The sequence below is a fragment of the Anguilla rostrata genome, unplaced genomic scaffold (genome assembly GCF_018555375.3).
Source record: "Anguilla rostrata isolate EN2019 unplaced genomic scaffold, ASM1855537v3 scaf1136, whole genome shotgun sequence".
Taxonomy (NCBI): domain Eukaryota; kingdom Metazoa; phylum Chordata; class Actinopteri; order Anguilliformes; family Anguillidae; genus Anguilla; species Anguilla rostrata.
The window spans coordinates 1-19,189 of record NW_026986467.1 but is presented as its reverse complement, the minus strand read 5'-3'; the positions used below and the strand labels follow the sequence as shown (position 1 = coordinate 19,189).

Here is a 19,189-nt window from a genome sequence, read left to right as displayed (position 1 = left end):
TTTTTTAAAGTTGACCACAGCATGTGGTACCTTTTTTGCCCTTTGCAAACTCAAAATGACTCACGATTTACCTAAGTCATGTCAGTATGATCAACTCATCACTGTATGATAATGTAATTATATCTGATTTCTCCTCCACTGGCCAGTGTGACTGCTTTACTCACTGTCTTACTGCTGTGAAGTTACCCAAAGACACTCAGGAGATACTGACTCTCTGCTCTGTGTGTCTGAAGCTGAGATGCACTGAAATACTCACACTGCACATCTAGACGTTTAGGAGGAGATTGTTCTGTCCCAATCACATTCTGTGCCGCACAGTAGTATTCTCCTGCATCCTGCAGTGTGATGCTTTTAATGGTGTAACTGGATCCTGTCCATGAGAGTTCAGCTCTATTCTTATACCAGGTGTATTTCTGCACTGGTGGGTTGGCATTATTCATGCAGGTCAGAGTCACTGCACTGCCCTCCACTATTTCACCAGAGGGGCTCACTGATACTGAGACGCTCTTCGGAGGATCTGAAAGAGAAAATAACAGGTCTTGCAGTTTGAATTAAAAGTCACACTGAGATGTTCTTGGGAACATCAAAATCATTAGAAAAATGTGTTAAATTCCATAATATTCTCACTCACTGTGTTGCATCTCAACACACTAGTAGAGACATTTATTTCAAAGTAATGTTTATAATGGAGCTGAAATCTCACAATGTGATGTGCAGGAGTGGTGTGGTTAGGGCGCCATCTACAGGTGGAGTGGGAGCAGTACAGCTGGCTAATAACCACACCTGTTTGCAATTACAATTGATTGGTAATGGTTTATATGCTCTGCCTGCAGTGAGACCGGGGTGCTGGAATGAGAGCATGGAGCGGCATGCCATCTAATCCCCGTCCTTATCGTCAGTGTTTTGTTTTGTTTTGTTTCTGTGTTTTTGGTATCGAGCGCACAATAAAGCCTTGGTGCCTCTAACAACGACGGATTGTGTGGTTTGTGGGGAAAAGGACTGCAGAACCTGTTACAATAAATATCCCAGTATGTCATGCTTTGTTAAAAAATGAACTGGATATACTGTAGCTTTTTATGGTAGTTGGAAAATGACACAGCAGAATCAAGTTTTCAAAAGTGACAGCCGTATTTAGATATGTCTTTTTAGCATCTTCATTAATAATGATAACTTCATTTTTAAAAGTTGAACAGCAGCATGTGATACCATTTTTGCCCTTTGCAAACTCAAAATGACTTCATGTTTTACCTAAGACATGTCAGTATGATCAGGCTCATCACTGTATGATAATGTAATTATATCTGATTTCTCCTCCACTGGCCAGTGTGACTGCTTTACTCAGTGTCTTACTGCTGTGAAGTTACCCAAAGACACTCAGGAGATACTGATTCTCTGTGTGTCTGAAGCTGAGATGCACTGAAATACTCACATTGCACATCAAGACGTATAAGAGGAGATGTGTTTCTCCCAATCACATTCTGTGCCGCACAGTAGTATTCTCCTGCATTCTGCAGTGTGATGCTTTTAATGGTGTAACTGGATCCTCTCCATGAGAGTTCAGCTCTATTCTTATACCAGGTGTATTTCTGCACTGGTGGGTTGGCATTATTCATGCAGGTCAGAGTCACTGAACTGCCCTCCACTATTTCACCAGAGGGGCTCACTGACACTGAGACACTCTTCGGAGGATCTGAAAGAGAAAATAACAGGTCTTGCAGTTTTAATTAAAATTCACACAGAGGTGTTCTTGGGAGCATCTAAAATCATTAGAAAAATGTGTTAAATTCCATATAATTTCTCAGTCATTGTGTTGCGTCTCAAAACACTAGTAGAGACATTTATTTCAAAGTAATGTTTATAATGGAGCTGAAATCTCACAATGTGATGTGGAGGAGTGGTGTGGTTAAGGAGCCATCTGCGGGTTGGAGTGGGAGCAGTATAGCTGGCTAACAACCACACCTGTTTGCAGTTACAATTGATTGGTAATGGTTTATATGCTCTGCCTGCAGTGAGACCGGGGTGCTGGAATGAGAGACGCACGCGGGAGCGGCATGTCATCTAATCCACGTTCTTATCGTCTGTATTTTGTTTTGTTTTGATTTCCGTGTTTTTGGTATCGAGGGCACAATAAAGCCTTGGTGCCTCTAACAACGACGGATTGTGTGGTTTGTGGGGAAAAGGACTGCAGAACCTGTTACAATAAATATCCCAGTATGTCATGCTTTGTTAAAAAATGAACTGGATATACTGTAGCTTTTTATGGTAGTTGGAAAATGACGCAGCAGAATCAAGTGAATCAAGTATTTAGATATGTCTTTTTATCATCTTCATTTATAATGATAACTTCATTTTTTAAAGTTGAACAGCAGCATGTGGTACCTTTTTTGCCCTTTGCAAGCTCAAAATGACCACACGTTTTACCTAAGACATGTCAGTATGATCTGGCTCATCACTGCATGATAATGTAATTATAACTGATTTCTCCTCTACTGGTCAGTGTGACTGCTTTACTCAGTGTCTTACTGCTGTGAAGTTACCCAAAGACACTCAGGAGATACTGACTCTCTGCTCTGTGTGTTTGAAGCTGAGATGCACTGATATACTCACACTGCACATCAAGACCGTTAGGAGGAGTGATGTCTGTCTCAGTCCCATTCTCTGCCTCACAGTAGTATTCTCCTGCACATACACACACACGCACACACAAACACATATGCACACACACACGTGTACATGCACCCACACACATCCACACACGTACACACACGCACACATGTATTCATACACACACACACAAATGCGCACACATACGCAAATACACACATACACACACACACACACAGAAACACACTGCTCAGAAATGTTTCAAAACACAGATGTGTTGGCAATATGACAAATAAGGGATTCAATTAACAAAACTTTAACACAACTGCACCTAAAAACTCCAAAACTATAAAACATCAATAATTGTACTTGTGCTCCAATACTAACTGATGTCAGTAGATGGCAGTAGCCACCGATCAATGTGAGATTTGCAGGTACAGGAAGTCATGTTTGTAGCTAGCTTTGCAGAATGTGGTAGCAAACAAGCAAATTTAAAAGGCAATTTTCTGCATTACCTTCGGCCGAAAACTGTTATGTTTTGTTGCATGAAAAAAATGCTTATTAAAACGTGCACCGGAAAATTGTGTCCTTTTAAGAATGAACATGAAATCAAAAGCCCCCTCTTTTATAAGCCAGTTTATTCATCCTTGTTCTTTTAATTTTGGGTAAAAGGAAAACTTTAAAGGTTTTTTTTTCCCCCTCTTCAGAGAGGATTGGGATTCAAAATAATTTGTAGAAAAAATTTTTTTAAATAATTTTTAAAATTTTCCCTTTAAAAAAATTTTAAAGTTTCTTTGGGTTTTTGGAAAAGAAGAGGATAAAAAAAAGAAACATGGAAAAAACTTTTATTAATATGCATTCTTTAAAAAATATCTAAAACCAGACAAAACTTAAATATGTGATCAATACAACAAGGCAATGTAAAATTAAGTACTAAAACACTGTTTTAAAAACATCTAGGACCTTACCTTTACAAGTGACTTGAGTTTGGAGATTATAATCTGCGCAGACTATAATAAAATATGAGACTGTAATATCTTCAGACATGGGCCTGGAGGACTATGCAAAGGAGACACGCACACACACACACATTATTTCAAGAATAAAATTTAGTCTCACAAAAGTTTAAATGATGGCAAAATCTATCATTTTCTTCAGGAATAGAGCACACCAGTAAATGCAGTTCATTTACAGTTCTGCCCATGTCATGAAGCCAAAGAAATCTACTCATCTCTGTTGCAGAGCTGTGAATAAACAGGAACTTCAGATAATTTCTGTGCTCTACATTTCAAAGCAGATGTATGGTAAAAACAAATGAAAAAAGATTCTGATCAGCCTAGAATCCCTAAACCAAATTCAAATTAAAATTCAAAATAACTTTATTTATCCGTTAGGAACATCATTTGTGCAAAAGCGTCAGTGCATGCTCAGCATATAACCGGACAAACGACAAACACAAACGATTATGCAACATACAAATGTAGCTTAAAACAGTTTAAGATGTCTGCCAAATGGGCATCTAAACAACTCATGTGATCTTGTGTATAAGATTTAGGTTCCCATTTCCTGTAACATATGTCTTTAATTTTTGCTTTCCCTATCTAATGAGTTAAACAGGTTAAATCAAATCATAGTAATTCTAAATAGATTTTAGATTCTTAAAGATATTGTAACCTCTGTAAACTGGCATTAATAAGCAGAACTGAAGTAACTAAATTGTTTACCTGAGGCAGAGAGAAGGGCTTACAAAAATACTGTTGAGGTTGTTTAGAAAATGGCTGCATCGGCCTGAACATATATATAAAGAAACATAACTTATATTATGTCTTTTGTTTTTTAAGCCATAACCAAAATTCCACAAAATAAATCACTGATATTAAGCATTTAACAGATAGCATGGAAAGTAATAAAATAAAGATTAACTTTCAGAAAACAATGATCTTTGTTTTTATTTTTTTATTATTATTATTTCGTTTTACATTATTTTAATTTTAAGAAAGCTAATTTACTGTTTTAACGAATGCTGTGCATGTTTTCCCCACTGGTCACATAGCCACCTTTCAGCAGTGAGAGAGACTGATCTCCATTAGGATCACTAGATTAGCACAGAATAAAGCACTCGCTGTAATCCGTAGATCAGAGAACAACAACACTTTACTTAAATTTCTCCACTGTTTAAAAAAACGCAATGAATTTAAGCTTGTAAAAATCAAAGATGTCTTCTCTCAATTTCTATCAAGGCACTCTATTGAATAATGTACATTATTTTACTACTCAATGAAACAATGTGTTAACAGCCATTAAGAATAAAACAGGGCTAAATCGTGCACTTACGCTGGTAGAGGAGGTGTGATCTTAACGGTTTTCAAACTGTCTGAAACGGCCCTGCTGACAGGCTCATATTTCTGAACATGGCAGACTGACTGTGATGTATGCATAGCTTGAATAATAATTGTTTACATTTGTAAATATTATTACATTTTACTTTAACCAGGAGAGTCTCGTTGAGATTCAAAATCTCTTTTTCAAGAGTGTCCTGGCCAAGACAGGCAGCAGCTCATGCAGTTTAGCATCATTGAAGAATGACAATATAAAATGAAATTATGGACAACAAAGATTATTTTACGAGAATGCAACTTCACTGTGTAATTTGACATATTGGTACACAATAATGAATATAAAAACATTAAAGAGCTACATGAGCATCACAGCTGTGTAAAATATGTTAACAGTAGTTTAAAAGCCAGAAAATAGAGGGAACCATGTTCCAATGTGAATGGCTACATATTGCTGCAGTAGCCTAGCCTATAACCCCCAGATCAACATAAAGATTGCACTTACTTTCGCAGATTTCAAAGATATAAGGAGCAGACAGGTGCAGTTATCTTTGTGAAAGTATCACAGCTCTGGGGCCTCAAAGCGGGTACTGTGAGGTGCCCCTGCTTGGCTCTTTTGTGCAGAGCGGGCGCGGCTTGGGTGAAGCTTCCTAATTTCAGACTAGAGCCACCCTGACCACAGACAGTGGAGGAAGTTAAAATGCCGCTCACTTCCTGCAGCCTGTTCTATTCTTTATTTCATTTCACATCTCAGTTCAGTTCTGCTGGTGCAGCACTGTGTCTGTCGTTGATGTTCATGCGACCTTTTAGAACCTTGGTTTTGCTTTGCCTGTTATACGGTCCTTCATGCACATAATTAGTTGCAATTTCAATGCTGATATTTCATAAAGATGACTTTTACTACATACAACCTCTTGTACGGTATTGTGTTAGTTATTGTATCTTTCACATTTCAGAGCTGAACTGGATCCTCACATGTGAAAAAAATGGAACTTATTTATTTATTTATTTATTTGTTTATTTTTATTTAATTATTTTTTTTTGGTGGGTGGGGGCGAGGGGGATATGCAGGCAAAACATGATGGCCATATAAAGAAAATAATGATAATCTTTATCAAAACAGAGGTTCAAGGTTCACAGTGCTTTACAATGCTCAAATAAATCATAATATATTGATAGACATACTAAAACAATGTATGTAAAGAAAACAAACACAAAGATGCATTATTTCAAACAGCTAACCAGACAGAAAGTAAAAATGAGGTCAATACAACAAGGCAATGTAAAGCTAAAACACTGTTTTAAAAGATATTGGACCTTGCTTTTAAAAGTGACGTGAGTTTGGAGATTATAATCTGCATTAATCTGCTTTATAATCTTCCCATTCAATGTGAGAGAATACATGCGAATGTACATGAGTTATGAGCGTGTGTGTAACAGAGTTATATAAACGTGTAACGGTGTCACAGGAGCATGTTGCATAGGGTTGCATGAACATGCATGTTGCAGCAGGGCTACATGAACATGCATGTTGCAGCAGGGTTACATGAACATGCATGTTGCAGCAGGGTTACAGTACTTCGGGAAAAATCCTCCACCAGCAGCTCTTTATAAATTGGATAAGATAGCAGAAACAGACAGCAGTTCTGTAAAGTTAAAGACAAAAAGAGACTCTTTCACCCTGATCTCCACCATTTCTCATTCTCTGCAGATTCTCTCCTCTGTGTGTTTTATTCCCACACTGAGGCCTCGTCAGCTCTCTGAAGCACAGAGTTTGTGTCGCTGGCTGCGTTTGTCACTCTCTGAAGGCTCTGCTCTGAGGTGAGACACAGGAAGAGACACAGTCACACATAAGTGCGCCTCCAGTTGCACTGTTAAAAGGGAATCAGAGTGGCCACACAGTCCCTTGCATTCCCTATCCAAGGATTGCATGGATTCCTTTCTTGACTTAGTGGATCATATATCACAGAATCACTTGAAGAATTTACATTACAGAAGTATATTTTTCACATGTTAAAAAATCATACTAAATAATATCCACAGATACAAGTACAACATATTGAGAGTTAAATGGGGAATATTCCTCAATAGTTTTAACCAATAAAAATAAGGAGCTGTGCTTTGTGTCTTCTGCTCAGCACAGACCTACTGACTTTGTAGTTTCATAAAAATACAGCCTGTACACAGAACTGTCCTTTGCTTTTCTGAACGGCTGGTACGGTTATAACGATGAGAATATCCAGGTGGGAACTTGTTACTTACAGTACGAGAGCGTCTGCTCCTCCCTCTCTCTCTGTTGGTGCTCTTCTTCCTGCTGAAAAGGGGGAAGGGGGGGGGTGAGTAACAGACCTTCAGGAGCTGTGGATCAGCCATCCCGAATGACATTCTGTCTTAGCATTACTTCCTGTTCCTCTGAATTAAATGGTAAATTAGTAAATATACTGTATATCTCTCTGATATCTAATGGTGAATTTCTATAATCATGTCTTCTCAGTGATGATTGGTACCCAGATGCTTTTGCATTGCAAACATTTACCTTGTGCACACCATGACAGTAAAGAGTGTTAAAGCCACAGAGATTCCAACAACTGTCCATACGAGCACTGTCTTATCTCCTGCTATAAATAAACAGATATAGCATTTCAATTAACATTTATATAGCAGAGACTACAATCCAGAGTCGTGTAAAATAAGTGCATGCATAAAGGTAGGAAGGTCAATGCAACACAAAGAAAATCAATTAAATCACAATTAAATGAGTTAGGAGTGTCAACCAGCAAACGAACTAGATATCGGTGATCAAATATGCAAGCAATCTGTAAAAGATAGTGAAACAGGAACAATCACCCTTCTTCAAAACGATAGAGGTGTTACTGTACATTACGTGTTACTCACCTTTTATATTGTCTGACACAGAAGTAGAGGTCTGAGCTCCATGAGTGTTCTGAGCCAAGCAGTATTGCTGTGCTCTGCTCCAGGATGGCACTAAACATAAAGTTTGAATATATAATGTTTATTTTATCTCTGTGTGAATACATTGATATAAGTTGGAAAAGTATCAGGACAGTGATACAATTTTTGTTGTTTTTGTTCTGTACTCCAGCAGACTGAAAAATTTGGGGGCATTTACATCCATCAGATGATCCGATGTATAAAGTACTGCCCTTTTTATAAATAGTCCCAATGCCTTGTGTTCTTGGGAGCATCTGAAATCAATAGAAAAATGTTTTACATTTTTTATTTTATTTATTTATTTATTTTAAAGTTTATAATGGAGCTGGAATCTCACACTGTGTGTCATTTCCCCCTGTGTCATGAACTGGATATACTGTAGCTTTTTTAGGGTTCTGGTAAACGTCACCAGATAGACAAGTTTCAATAGTGACAGCAGTATTCAGATATAATCATTTTTAGCGTGTTCATTAATAATGATAACTTAATTTTGTTAAAGTTCAACTGCTACATGTGATACTTTTTTTCCCTGTGCTGTGCAAATGCAAAATGCAGAGGTGGACATTCCAGTGTAGGAAAGTAAAAATCCTGCCGTGTATTTCATCCAACCCTAAACTCTGAACCCAGCTGATTTAGCTCTACCTCCTGGCTGAAGAATGGTGCTCATTAGCAAATCCAGGTGGCTGTAACAAAATCCTGGGATGAACTTTTACTTTCTGAACCTGGATTGGCCACCTCTGGCAAAACGACTACTGGCTTTACAGATGTAAGACATGTCATTATGATCAGGCTCATCATTCTCCTCCACTGGTCAGTGAGACTGCTTTACTCAGTGTCTTACTGCTGTGTAGTTACCCAAAGACACTCAAGAGATACTGACTCTCTGCTCTGTGTGTCTGAAGCTGAGATGCACTGATATACTCACACTGCACATCAAGACGTTTAGGAGGAGATCTGTTTGTCCCAATCCCATTCCCTGCCTGACAGGTGTATTCTCCTGCATCCTGCAGTGTGATGCTTTTAATGGTGTAACTCTACTGGTCCTCCTGTCTCTGAGGATACAGCTCTGTTATTCTTAAACCAGGTGTAGTTCTGCACTGGTGGGTTGGCATCACTGCTGCAGGTCAGAGTCACTGAACTGCCCCCCACTATTTCACCAGAGGGGTGCACTGATAATAAGATGCTCTGAGGAGGATCTGAAAGAGAAAATAACAGGTCCTGCAGTTTTATATAGATCTCACACTTACCTCAGTTAAAGTATGTTTCCTTTTCCTCAATGTTTCCAATATGTCATTTTGTTTGACTGCTATTATTGCAATGCCATCTTTCTTTCAATTTTTAGAATTAACTTAATCCGATATTGTTTCTAAACATAATAACTTCCATTTCCTAATCATTATCTGCAGGTTGCTCTTCTGCCCAGTTCTCATGTCTTTTAAAGGTACATTATAGTACAACTGCATCACCGCTTTTCAAAATTAGTAACAAATGACGCTCAGTAAAGTTAAATGCATGAGTTTGTCTTCAAATACTCACATCTCACACCGAGAGTCACTGCTGGGGACAGGAGATTCTCATGGCCTCTTACTGCACAGGAGTAGCTGCCTGCATCTCCACTGCTGGCTTTAAACTGAAGGTAGTTATGATTTTCATATTTCTGGGCGGTGTAAAACTGAGATTGTCCATTCTTGTACCAGATGAATGTTTGGCTGCCAGTCAGGTCAGTGCAGGTGATTTTACAGGTTTGTGTCACTCACTCTCCCTCTCTCCTTATGTAAGACTTCATTTCAACCTTTACACCTGAGTGAGAAGAAGAAATACAATAACACAATATACTGAGTTATTCAACAAAATTCCACATTGTACAGCACCCACAATAAATGTATGAATGCATATTACTGTAAATGGTCCAGCATTTCATTTCGATTAAAGGTTGAAGTCAACTGAGACCCCAAAATCTCAATCTGTCTGATAATGGAATGCTTGTTCTCTGGATTGGCTGGCATAACGTGGTGAACACATGCAGTCATTCCCTCCTCTTTTAAAAATTACTTGGTGGCAGATAAAGGGTGATACCGCCAACTACAGGGCATTGTATTATCTCATAAAAAACACGTTTTCAATGCACAAAAATGGCAAGTTACTCACACATGCAAAGCACTGCCTATAACTCATTCATTCAAACTGGCTCAATCTAGGCCTGCCATTAAAAGTATTGATATCGAAATGATGCCAAGTTACTGTACTACAAACTATATAGGATATCTTGCCTCACCGAAATTAAAGAAGCGATATTCCAAAGCAATGCTGCGCAATGTTGCGCAATGCGCAAACAAAGAAGGCACAAGACAATTCAGACATGCCTGCGTCTTTTATCATCTGGCAATGTAGCACCTTACGCCTTTGCACTATACAGAGATGTACGATGTTGTGCTTGGACAGCATGGTTGGACAGGCCAATCCGCTTCTTGGGCGGGCCGAATGCTACACTGTATTACTACAATGGAAATGTAGGTATAGAGCCTAGCCAAACAGATATCAGAGGTTTTTGGATAAGGCATTATAATCTGACTGCATGTTCTTCCCCTTTTCAGCTTTAACAGACAGGCTGCAACATTTAGAATTATGTGCATTGGCTATTTTCACTGAAGATGCTGCCCATCCAAGCCATTCTAAACGACAGTACAGAATTACTCACACAGCACTTTGAGATTTATATCCTGCAGTGTGATGGTTTTAATGGTGTAACTGTGCTCTGGAACTCCTGTCTCTGAGGATACAGCTCTATTATTCTTATACCAGGCGTATCTGTGCACTGGTGGGTTGGCATCACTGCTGCAGGTCAGAGTCACTGAACTGCCCTCCACTATTTCACCAGAGGGGCTCACTGATACTGAGGTGTTTTTAGGAGCATCTGATAGAGAAAAGGTCCTGCAGTTTTACTGTGCAGTTCAAAGTAAATGCAAGTTCATTGTGAATTAAATTTTAAAAAAATCATATTTAAATAAAAAATTCACACATTAAACATTCTCATATATCTGTAAGGATAGAATGGACAATTACAAATGTGTATTATAATGACATTTTGTTTGACGGCTGTTATTCAAATGCAATATTTCCAATGAGGGCATTTTAGGATTACCTTGATCCGACATCGTTTGTAAACACAATAATTTCCATTTCCTAATCACTATCTGCAGGTTGCTCTTCTGCCCTGTTCTCATGTCTTATAAAGGTACATTAATGTTCAACTGCATCATCGCTTTTTCAAAATGAGTTACGTTGTTATGAAATATTTGGTTGTCATTCCGTTTTAAATTACTACCGCTGGTTTTGCGATAGGGGATGAATACCGTACCTAAGCAGCCGCTTAGTTCGCTTATGCCTCGGGCCGGCCCTGCATGCATTATTTCCCAGTAAAACAGAAGGTGGGCAGACACTCACATTTCACATTGACTGCAGGGGAAGTGACTCCTCCTGTAGCACAGGAGTAGAAATCTGTATCATCAGTGCTGGCTACATTGAGGAAGTATTTACACTCATAGGGCACAACTTTTCCATTCTTGTACCAGGTAAAGGTAGGGCTGCCACTCAAAGTACAGGTGCTGCTACAGGTCAGTGTTACACTCTGTGCCTCATTCTCTGTCACTTTCACCTGAAGACCTGCACACAAGAATCAACATGATAAAAAGACCATTCTGTTTCTATTAGAAAATAACTAGGAGTACTGCCAGTTAATAGTATAAACAGAAAGTTTATAATTACCTGTAACTGTCAACGAGACTCCAGAATGACCAATATATGTTCCACCATAACGGTCGGTCAGGAACTTGAAGCGATATATTGCTGAATCACTTTCTCTCAGCTGGTTTATTCTAAAAGTGCAGTCACTGTTCTTATTCCCCAGGTACTCCACACGGTCAGAGTACTCTGGGACATTGGACAGGTCTTTACCCTCCTGTTTACTGTTCCAGTTGTAACACGTTAGAAAAAATAGCAACGCTTTAAAGGGTCCTGTAGCTTTAAGGAAGAGAGTCTCCCTACCTAACGGGTATTTTTTTACAGTCTCTGGCTGTAACAGGTAGTAATGTCTTAAAATTATTCTGGAAAATAGTTAGCACCGCCCACTCCCAAGTACTTGGTTGAGACTGTCTGTCGCACAGGAGAGAGTGCTCAGCAAGAGGGGAGAACGGGAGAGAGAAAAAGACGATCAGAAGTAGAAAATCATAATAATTAATTTAAGCAGTAAACTTAAAGAGCAGCTCCTTAAATGACACAGGGACCAAATATTTTCCAGATCGCACACTTCCTTGGGATCTTGGTGAGTTTAAATATTAAATTTTACCAAAGTATCGTAACTGTAGCAGCAAGACGTGTGGTATTAACTCCGTGTTCATTGAAAATAGCGTTCGCCACACGTGGCATTTAATATTTTTCAGTTTGCACACTTCCGTTTCTTCCTTTGGGATCTCGGTGAGTTTATATTTTAAATTTAGCTAAAGTATCGCCATTGTAGCAGCCACACGTGTGTTATTAACTCCGCGTTTCCTTGAAAATAGCATTAGCCACACGTGGTATGTATAGCTATTGAGTTTCTCTCACATAAAGTTGAATGTTGCTATTTGAAAGCGTGAATGGCACTGTTATAGTAGTTCTATCATACGTGTATGAATGTGCCATGTAATATGTATCTCATAAAAAACACGTTTTCAACGTACAAAAATGCCAAGTTACTCAAAAGTATTGATATCAAAATGACGCCAAGTTACGGTACTACAAACAATATAGGCTATCTTGCCTCACCGAAATTTAATAACATGTAGGCTATTCCAAAGCAATGCTACCCAATATTTCCTCAATTCTTTCAAGTCACTTGGCCCTGTGTTTTGTAATCTTACCATATTACAATGTCATGCAAACGTTGTGTCAGATCAAAGTGTCAAATATTTCGTATTGCCTCATGGAACACATTGAAATTCATGTAGAAAACTGCTGGTCAGTCACTACAGGAAGCATATTTCTCCAGAAAACATATGTTTATACTTGCTTCTGAACTGAATTTGACTAAATGTACAAGTGATTGTATATTTGCAACGTACAATAAATACATGTAAAATACATATTGTACATACATACATAGAGAACTTATTTATCGCATGGGGACATTTGCCTCGCAGCATGTTACATTCACATTTACGAACAGACATTTATACCAAGAAACATACAATCATTCACGCAACAGAAAGGCTGACCACCAAAATACATACATACCAATACAAATTGGACATATAGATGCCTATTCAATCAATCATGACTGTGAGAAAGCCATCCACACATATGTTTGGCCTGTCCATGTACTGCACGCATATATACACACAGGGCCAAGTGACTTGAAAGAATTGAGGAAATATTGGGTAGCATTGCTTTGGAATACATGTTATTAAATTTCGGTGAGGCAAGATAGCCTATATTGTTTGTAGTACCGTAACTTGGCGTCATTTTGATATCAATACTTTTGAGTAACTTGGCATTTTTGTACGTTGAAAACGTGTATTTTTTATGAGATATCATTTCTTTTTGCAAAGCGTTTTATTACGAGAGTGAGAAATGCGAAGTGACCCTGTAAGAAACGGTTGTGGATTATGGCTATCATTGTGTGAATTTGTACAGTCTGATGAGCGTGTACGTTTAGCAGTTTCGGTTTGCTATATATGTAAAACAGTGGCTGTGACAAATAGTGCGGTGGCGTAATTGTAAACGCATCAGAAAAGGTGAAATATGGCCAGTGTAGCTATGTAGGCTACTCACGGATTTGACGGGCATCCAACGAGCCTTGATTGACAAAAGAATCAGCAAGCCCGTAGAATTAGAGCTGCCTAGGTCGCAACTTGTGTACCCTTCTGTCCTGCTCCGTTGTCTGTTATTTCGTGAAGATGCACTTTTAGTGTTTGTAAGGTTTATAAGGCATTTTGATAGGCTTATCTGCAGGTAGGAATCCTCTTTGCTGTTTTGTTAAGCTAGAACCGGAAAAGTTGATAGTGGAGAATAGGAGCAGACGCATATGTCCCAGCAGGCTTTGCATATGAGAAAATAGCAAGTGTGAGATAAATTAGGCGAAATGATGAAATTGCGTAGTTGAAACAATATGTTTTTTAGCACAATGGGCACGTAGGTGAAGGTTGACATGATCACAGACTATAGTGCGAAGTAAATGAAGTGACCATGAGCGAGCTTAGTTTCCTTATCAAACGGTATATAACAGTCTGTATTTAACGTTAGTTGTTTAAGTGGAGGGTTAAATAACGTGTGCAATCTATTGCACGAATGTGTTTTTCTCATGTTCAGTGCTAGTAGTTATACTTATGAGTGAATCGTGATTTTAAATGTAATGTTTTAATGCGGATTTGCAGAACGTACATACGTAGTAATTGTATGTAGCCTATGTGGCTAGATAGAGAACAGGGCGAGGTAACATGAATGTAGAAACGTAGAAATGTAGAAATTCAAGCCTTAAACCGGAGGTTTACCAGTCTGACTTCGTTAGTGCAGCACCATGTCATAGCTATGCAATGCGTGAAATATCATTAGCAAACCTGCCGGTGGTTTTAAAGAAGAACACAGGCCAGTAAGCACAGAAGAGCTCCCGTTGAATCCATATGGATTAGCAATATTGTAGCCGGTTAATAACTGAACGTACAGACGGTAAGTGATAATGCATATGGCTTCGCAATATTGTTGCCGGTTAATAACTGAACGGTGAACGGCGGGTAGATATGGTGCAAAAGCAATAATTGATAAGTAGTAGACAATTATTAGTGAGGGTCGAAGCAGGTTAAAGAAACGTGTTCCTAGCTGGGCTTGAACCTACGGACCCGTGTTCCCAAGACTGTAACCTTGCCCACTAGGCCACAGGTGGACTAGCTGTTTAGATTGCGGAGTTGCAAAACATACATACGTAGTAATTGTTTGTAGCCTATGTGGCTAGATAGAGAACAGGGCGAGGTAACATGAATGTAGAAACGTGGCGTTTGCTGATAAGAAGGTTTTGTACGGTAGCCAAGTGAAGAAATATAGTTAGTAGAAATGGCACAGCGGTGAACTGGTGTAACTTTTTAATACAAGGAATACATTTGCCGTCATGAAATGCATATGGGTGGCCGTGAGTGAGTTTTGGTAAAGCAAATATAACCGTAAGAAAACGTTAGTGTAAAAGAGGAAATGATCTGCCTGAGGGCGAGTCGGGATTCAAGCCTTAAACCGGAGGTTTACCAGTCTGTGACTTCGTTAGTGCAGCACCATGCCATAGCTATGCGTGACATATCATTAGCAAACGTGCCGGTGGTTTTAAAGAAGAACACAGGCCAGTAAGCACAGAAGAGCTCCCGTTGAATCCATATGGCTTAGCAATATTGTAGCCGGTTAATAACTGAACGGTGAACGGCGGGTAGATATGGTGCAAAAGCAATAATTGATAAGTAGTAGACAATAATTAGTGAGGGTCGAAGCAGGTTAAAGAAACACGTTCCTAGCTGGGCTTGAACCTACGACTCCGTGTTCTCAAGACCACAGGCGGACTAGCTGTTTAAACTGGAAATGTTTCAGAGTAGAAAGGTAGGGTATTTTGCGTGTGTATGCGCGTTTTTGATTGGGTCGTGTAGGTGAAGATTTGGCTGGTGTCAGTGAAATGTCCAATGGGGAGACATGTTGTTAGTGGGATAGGCGGCAGGAAAAATAAGAATGAGAAGAAGAAGAAGAAGAAGAAGAAAGAGAAGAAGAAGAAGAAGAAGGAGAAAACGCAAAATCCCCTTAGTTTGGAGCTTTATTGTGTGGACATGTGAAGTTGTTTATGAATTCTGTTTGTTGAAATGGGGTCAGAATGTACAGAATTTAATGTTTTTAAGGGCTGAGTGTCTGTGGCTGTTGTGGTTATTTCTGTGGGGAACCCTGAAAAGTGCCAAACTCTCGGTGCTGTATAGGTATGGGGCATGCCCCCGCCAAGGCGTAACTTGGCGGGATGGCATACCTGCCATCCCAATATGAATGTGCCCTGTAATAACCTTGTGTTGGAGTTAGCTAATGCAGTACTGTTAGAAACCATACACTAGCACTTAGCAAGTGCACTACAGTGGTGTAGCCTATATGATGTAGCCATATCTTCCATTGTGCATGACAATGCAAGAGGGTTAGTTCACATGCATTTAAATGATTTTACAATCAACTAATGATTTACTTGATTGTTAAAGGTTTATTGCCATATATTTATATTGAGTTCATGGTTTAAAAATTATTTGCTATAGTTACACGGAAAATACCTTGATCATAATTCATGATAAATGGTTAAAGAGCGATAGAATATTTGATAAAAGGAAACTGTACTGATGATCATTTATAAAGAGTACTGTTTGGTTTATTGGTAACACTTTTACACTTTTGAGGTTACAATGGTGCCTTAAAGAAAAGAACTAAGATTGAGCAAAGTATGCAGTTGTTATAATAGCCTGTTATCATACAAGCTGGGTTTTTTGGATACCCTAGAAGAAACCTGTGAACCTAGGATTCTCTCCCTGACGAGGGAGATGGCAAGCCGACCAACTTGACCAACTTGGTTCATCTTCATCCACTTGAGGAAAGACCCCCTGATACCCCTTGTTTCTCCCAGCCCCACTCTGGTGTGGTAGGATTGTGATTGAGAAATTACATAATTTTATTTGACACTTTATTTTTTTAAAAAGGTTGCACCCAACCAACAAAACTGACTTGAAACTAACTAAGTTGAACTAAACCAGACTGAACAGAAGACATTCAGAACTTAATAGACAGTGAATACAGTTTCAACACTCAGGACATTGATGTGAAGACAAATTAATGTGGTTGAATGTGATAAGTAAATGCTGGCTTTACATGTTGTCATTGCACTTTCTTTAATACAGTTCTAACCATTTTGCACTTGCTTTCTGGCTCCGGTTGTTCATTGTGTCCATCTCATCATTCATAACCTCTCCTTACGAACCTAGCTTTAACCCGGAAATATTTACCTACTGCTAAGTGACGTTTAGGTGGGTTACACAGTCATAAATAACCCAGAATGTTTTCTGCACTGTGTGAGATGTGGGATATGAGTAAGTGCAGCTCATGTCTACTGAAGACCCCTTTAAGGCACAGATTCTCTCAGGGGTGTAAGTCACTCTCCATCCCCTCTGGCTCAGAACACCTGAAAAACACACACAGACACACACACATGCACACACACATGCGCACATACATGCGCACACATACACACGAACACGTGTATACATACACATACATGCACACACACATGCGCACACATACGCAAATGCACGCACACACACACACACTGCTCAGAAATCCTTTAAAACACAGATGTGTTGGCAACATGACAGCTAAGGGATTCAATTAACAAAACTTTAAAACAAGTGCACCTAACTTCTCCAAAACTATGGAACATAAATAATTGCACTTGTATTTCAATACTAACTGATGTCAGTAGATGGCAGTAGCCGCCGATCAATGTGAGATTCACAGGTACAGGAAGTCTTGCTTAGTAGCTAGCTTTGCTAGAATGCAGTAGCAAACCAAGCAAGTTAAGTGTCTGTGTCATTCTAAGAATGCAACATGCACAATCAACAGCTCTGATCATTTAGTAAAGCCACAGATATTTAGGCTATATCATGCCTCTGTCTCAGTTTCATCGCTGAGTGTGAAGAGGAACTTCATCTTAAAGGTTCTCTCTTTTTCCCCTCTCTTTTCAGATGAGAAACTTTGCACTACTCTAAACTAATGTACTGCAGAACATTATTTTATATAAATTATATACATTCCTTAAAGCAATTTAAATGTATTTACTTTGGCTTCTGATTGAGATAATGAAGAGAGACTAATAAATATGAACACATGCTGATAAATACTTTATATGTAGACTGAAATATCAGAACTGCATTTGGAAAAACAAAACAAACAATTTACCTGACACAGAGAGGACGATTACCAACAATGTATTGAAGAGCATGGCTGCATCAGATTGAAAATTTTTATCCAAATACACATATACAGGTCTTGATTATTATTTACACTGTGAAAATGAACAGCACAAAGAAAGACTGTCAGAGTATTCTATTAATTTGCAGAAATACCAGAATAACAATTACTACACAAGCACACACAGTGAGTTAATGTGCTGCTAATGCCTTAAAATGCTTTGGGTTTTATGAAGATCTCACAAAGATTCCAGAAAGTAGAGACTCAAACAGCCTTTTATTTGATGAATGATATTTGTATAGAAGGGGCTGTTTTCTTTAGTTTTCACCTTCTTTACACTCTCAGTTTTTTTTATGAGACAGCTTTATTATACTCCTTTTTTCTGTTCGGTTTTGCCCTTTTGGCTGGGTAGTTTTTTGTCAGTATTTAACGGCAGGACTTACCGCCCAGAGGAGTATATTATTCTGTTCTGTCTAGTTTGAATACTCCTTGTCCTTTAGTGCTTATCACCCTTTAATGGGTGGACTACTTAGTCCGATATACCCGGGATATTCTCCCTTAGGAGTATTTCATTTTCTGTTTTCTTTGTCCCTTTCCTCTCGTCTTTTGAAACCTTGTGGTTGCTCCACCCTGTGTGGATAGCTTTCAGATTCCGTTCAGTCGCGTCTGGTTCACCCCCCCCCCCCCCCCCCCCCCCATCAACACTGTGGGATGTTTTTTTAAAGTACCTGTTTAGTGCCTTACCTGCACATGTTCTATTCCATCAGCAGAACCCAGGGGGTAACACCTACAGTACACGGTTTACTTAAAAAATTGTTCAAGCATAGGTTTATTTTATTTGTTTCATTGAATGATTGTTTAACAAATATAAGATATGCTCTGAATTATAACGTTTGGTAGTACAAAAATAAACACTAAGAATGTGAAAAACAAATTCACGTTATGTGAATGTATACTCTAGATGGTATCAGCTCAGTAATAAGCACAATATAATCACAAAATGTGCACAAGAATGTCTGTAATAGTAAATGTTATACAAGTATTAATAAAAAAATAATACTTTTTGAATTACATATAAATCCAAATTCTCCAATATATCTGGCCAACGAATACATTCAGCAATGATAATGGCTTTCAGGCACCAACATCATGATAATACTTTGTGTACAATATGAAGACATGAGCTGTTATGCATGTAAATTTTGATAGAATGCCAAAGGAATGATCCATTCTGAGTACATCTTTGCAGACCCAATAGCCACAGTCATCCTGGTCATGTGACAAAGTCACAGTCATGTGAC

General features: G+C 38.7%; 1 protein-coding gene and 1 long non-coding RNA gene across 2 annotated transcripts; both read right to left on the bottom strand.

The window, feature by feature from the left end:
* Window positions 1-266: 266 nt before the first annotated feature.
* LOC135247197 (uncharacterized) lies at window positions 267-2,969 on the bottom strand. The gene is made up of 3 exons (XR_010328124.1): window positions 2,608-2,969; window positions 1,430-1,690; window positions 267-517 (listed from the first exon to the last, which is right to left on the bottom strand). It is a non-coding gene; the product is annotated as an uncharacterized LOC135247197 (long non-coding RNA).
* Window positions 2,970-6,004: 3,035 nt separating this feature from the next.
* On the bottom strand, window positions 6,005-11,906 carry LOC135247198 (B-cell receptor CD22-like; the record flags this gene model as incomplete). The annotated part of the gene is made up of 9 exons (XM_064320511.1): window positions 6,005-6,756; window positions 7,203-7,254; window positions 7,477-7,555; window positions 7,836-7,925; window positions 8,818-9,088; window positions 9,429-9,692; window positions 10,591-10,806; window positions 11,337-11,555; window positions 11,658-11,906. Coding segments are annotated over 4 exons (731 nt in total), but the record flags the coding sequence as incomplete, so codon positions are not given.
* Between the last annotated feature and the right edge of the window lie 7,283 nt (window positions 11,907-19,189).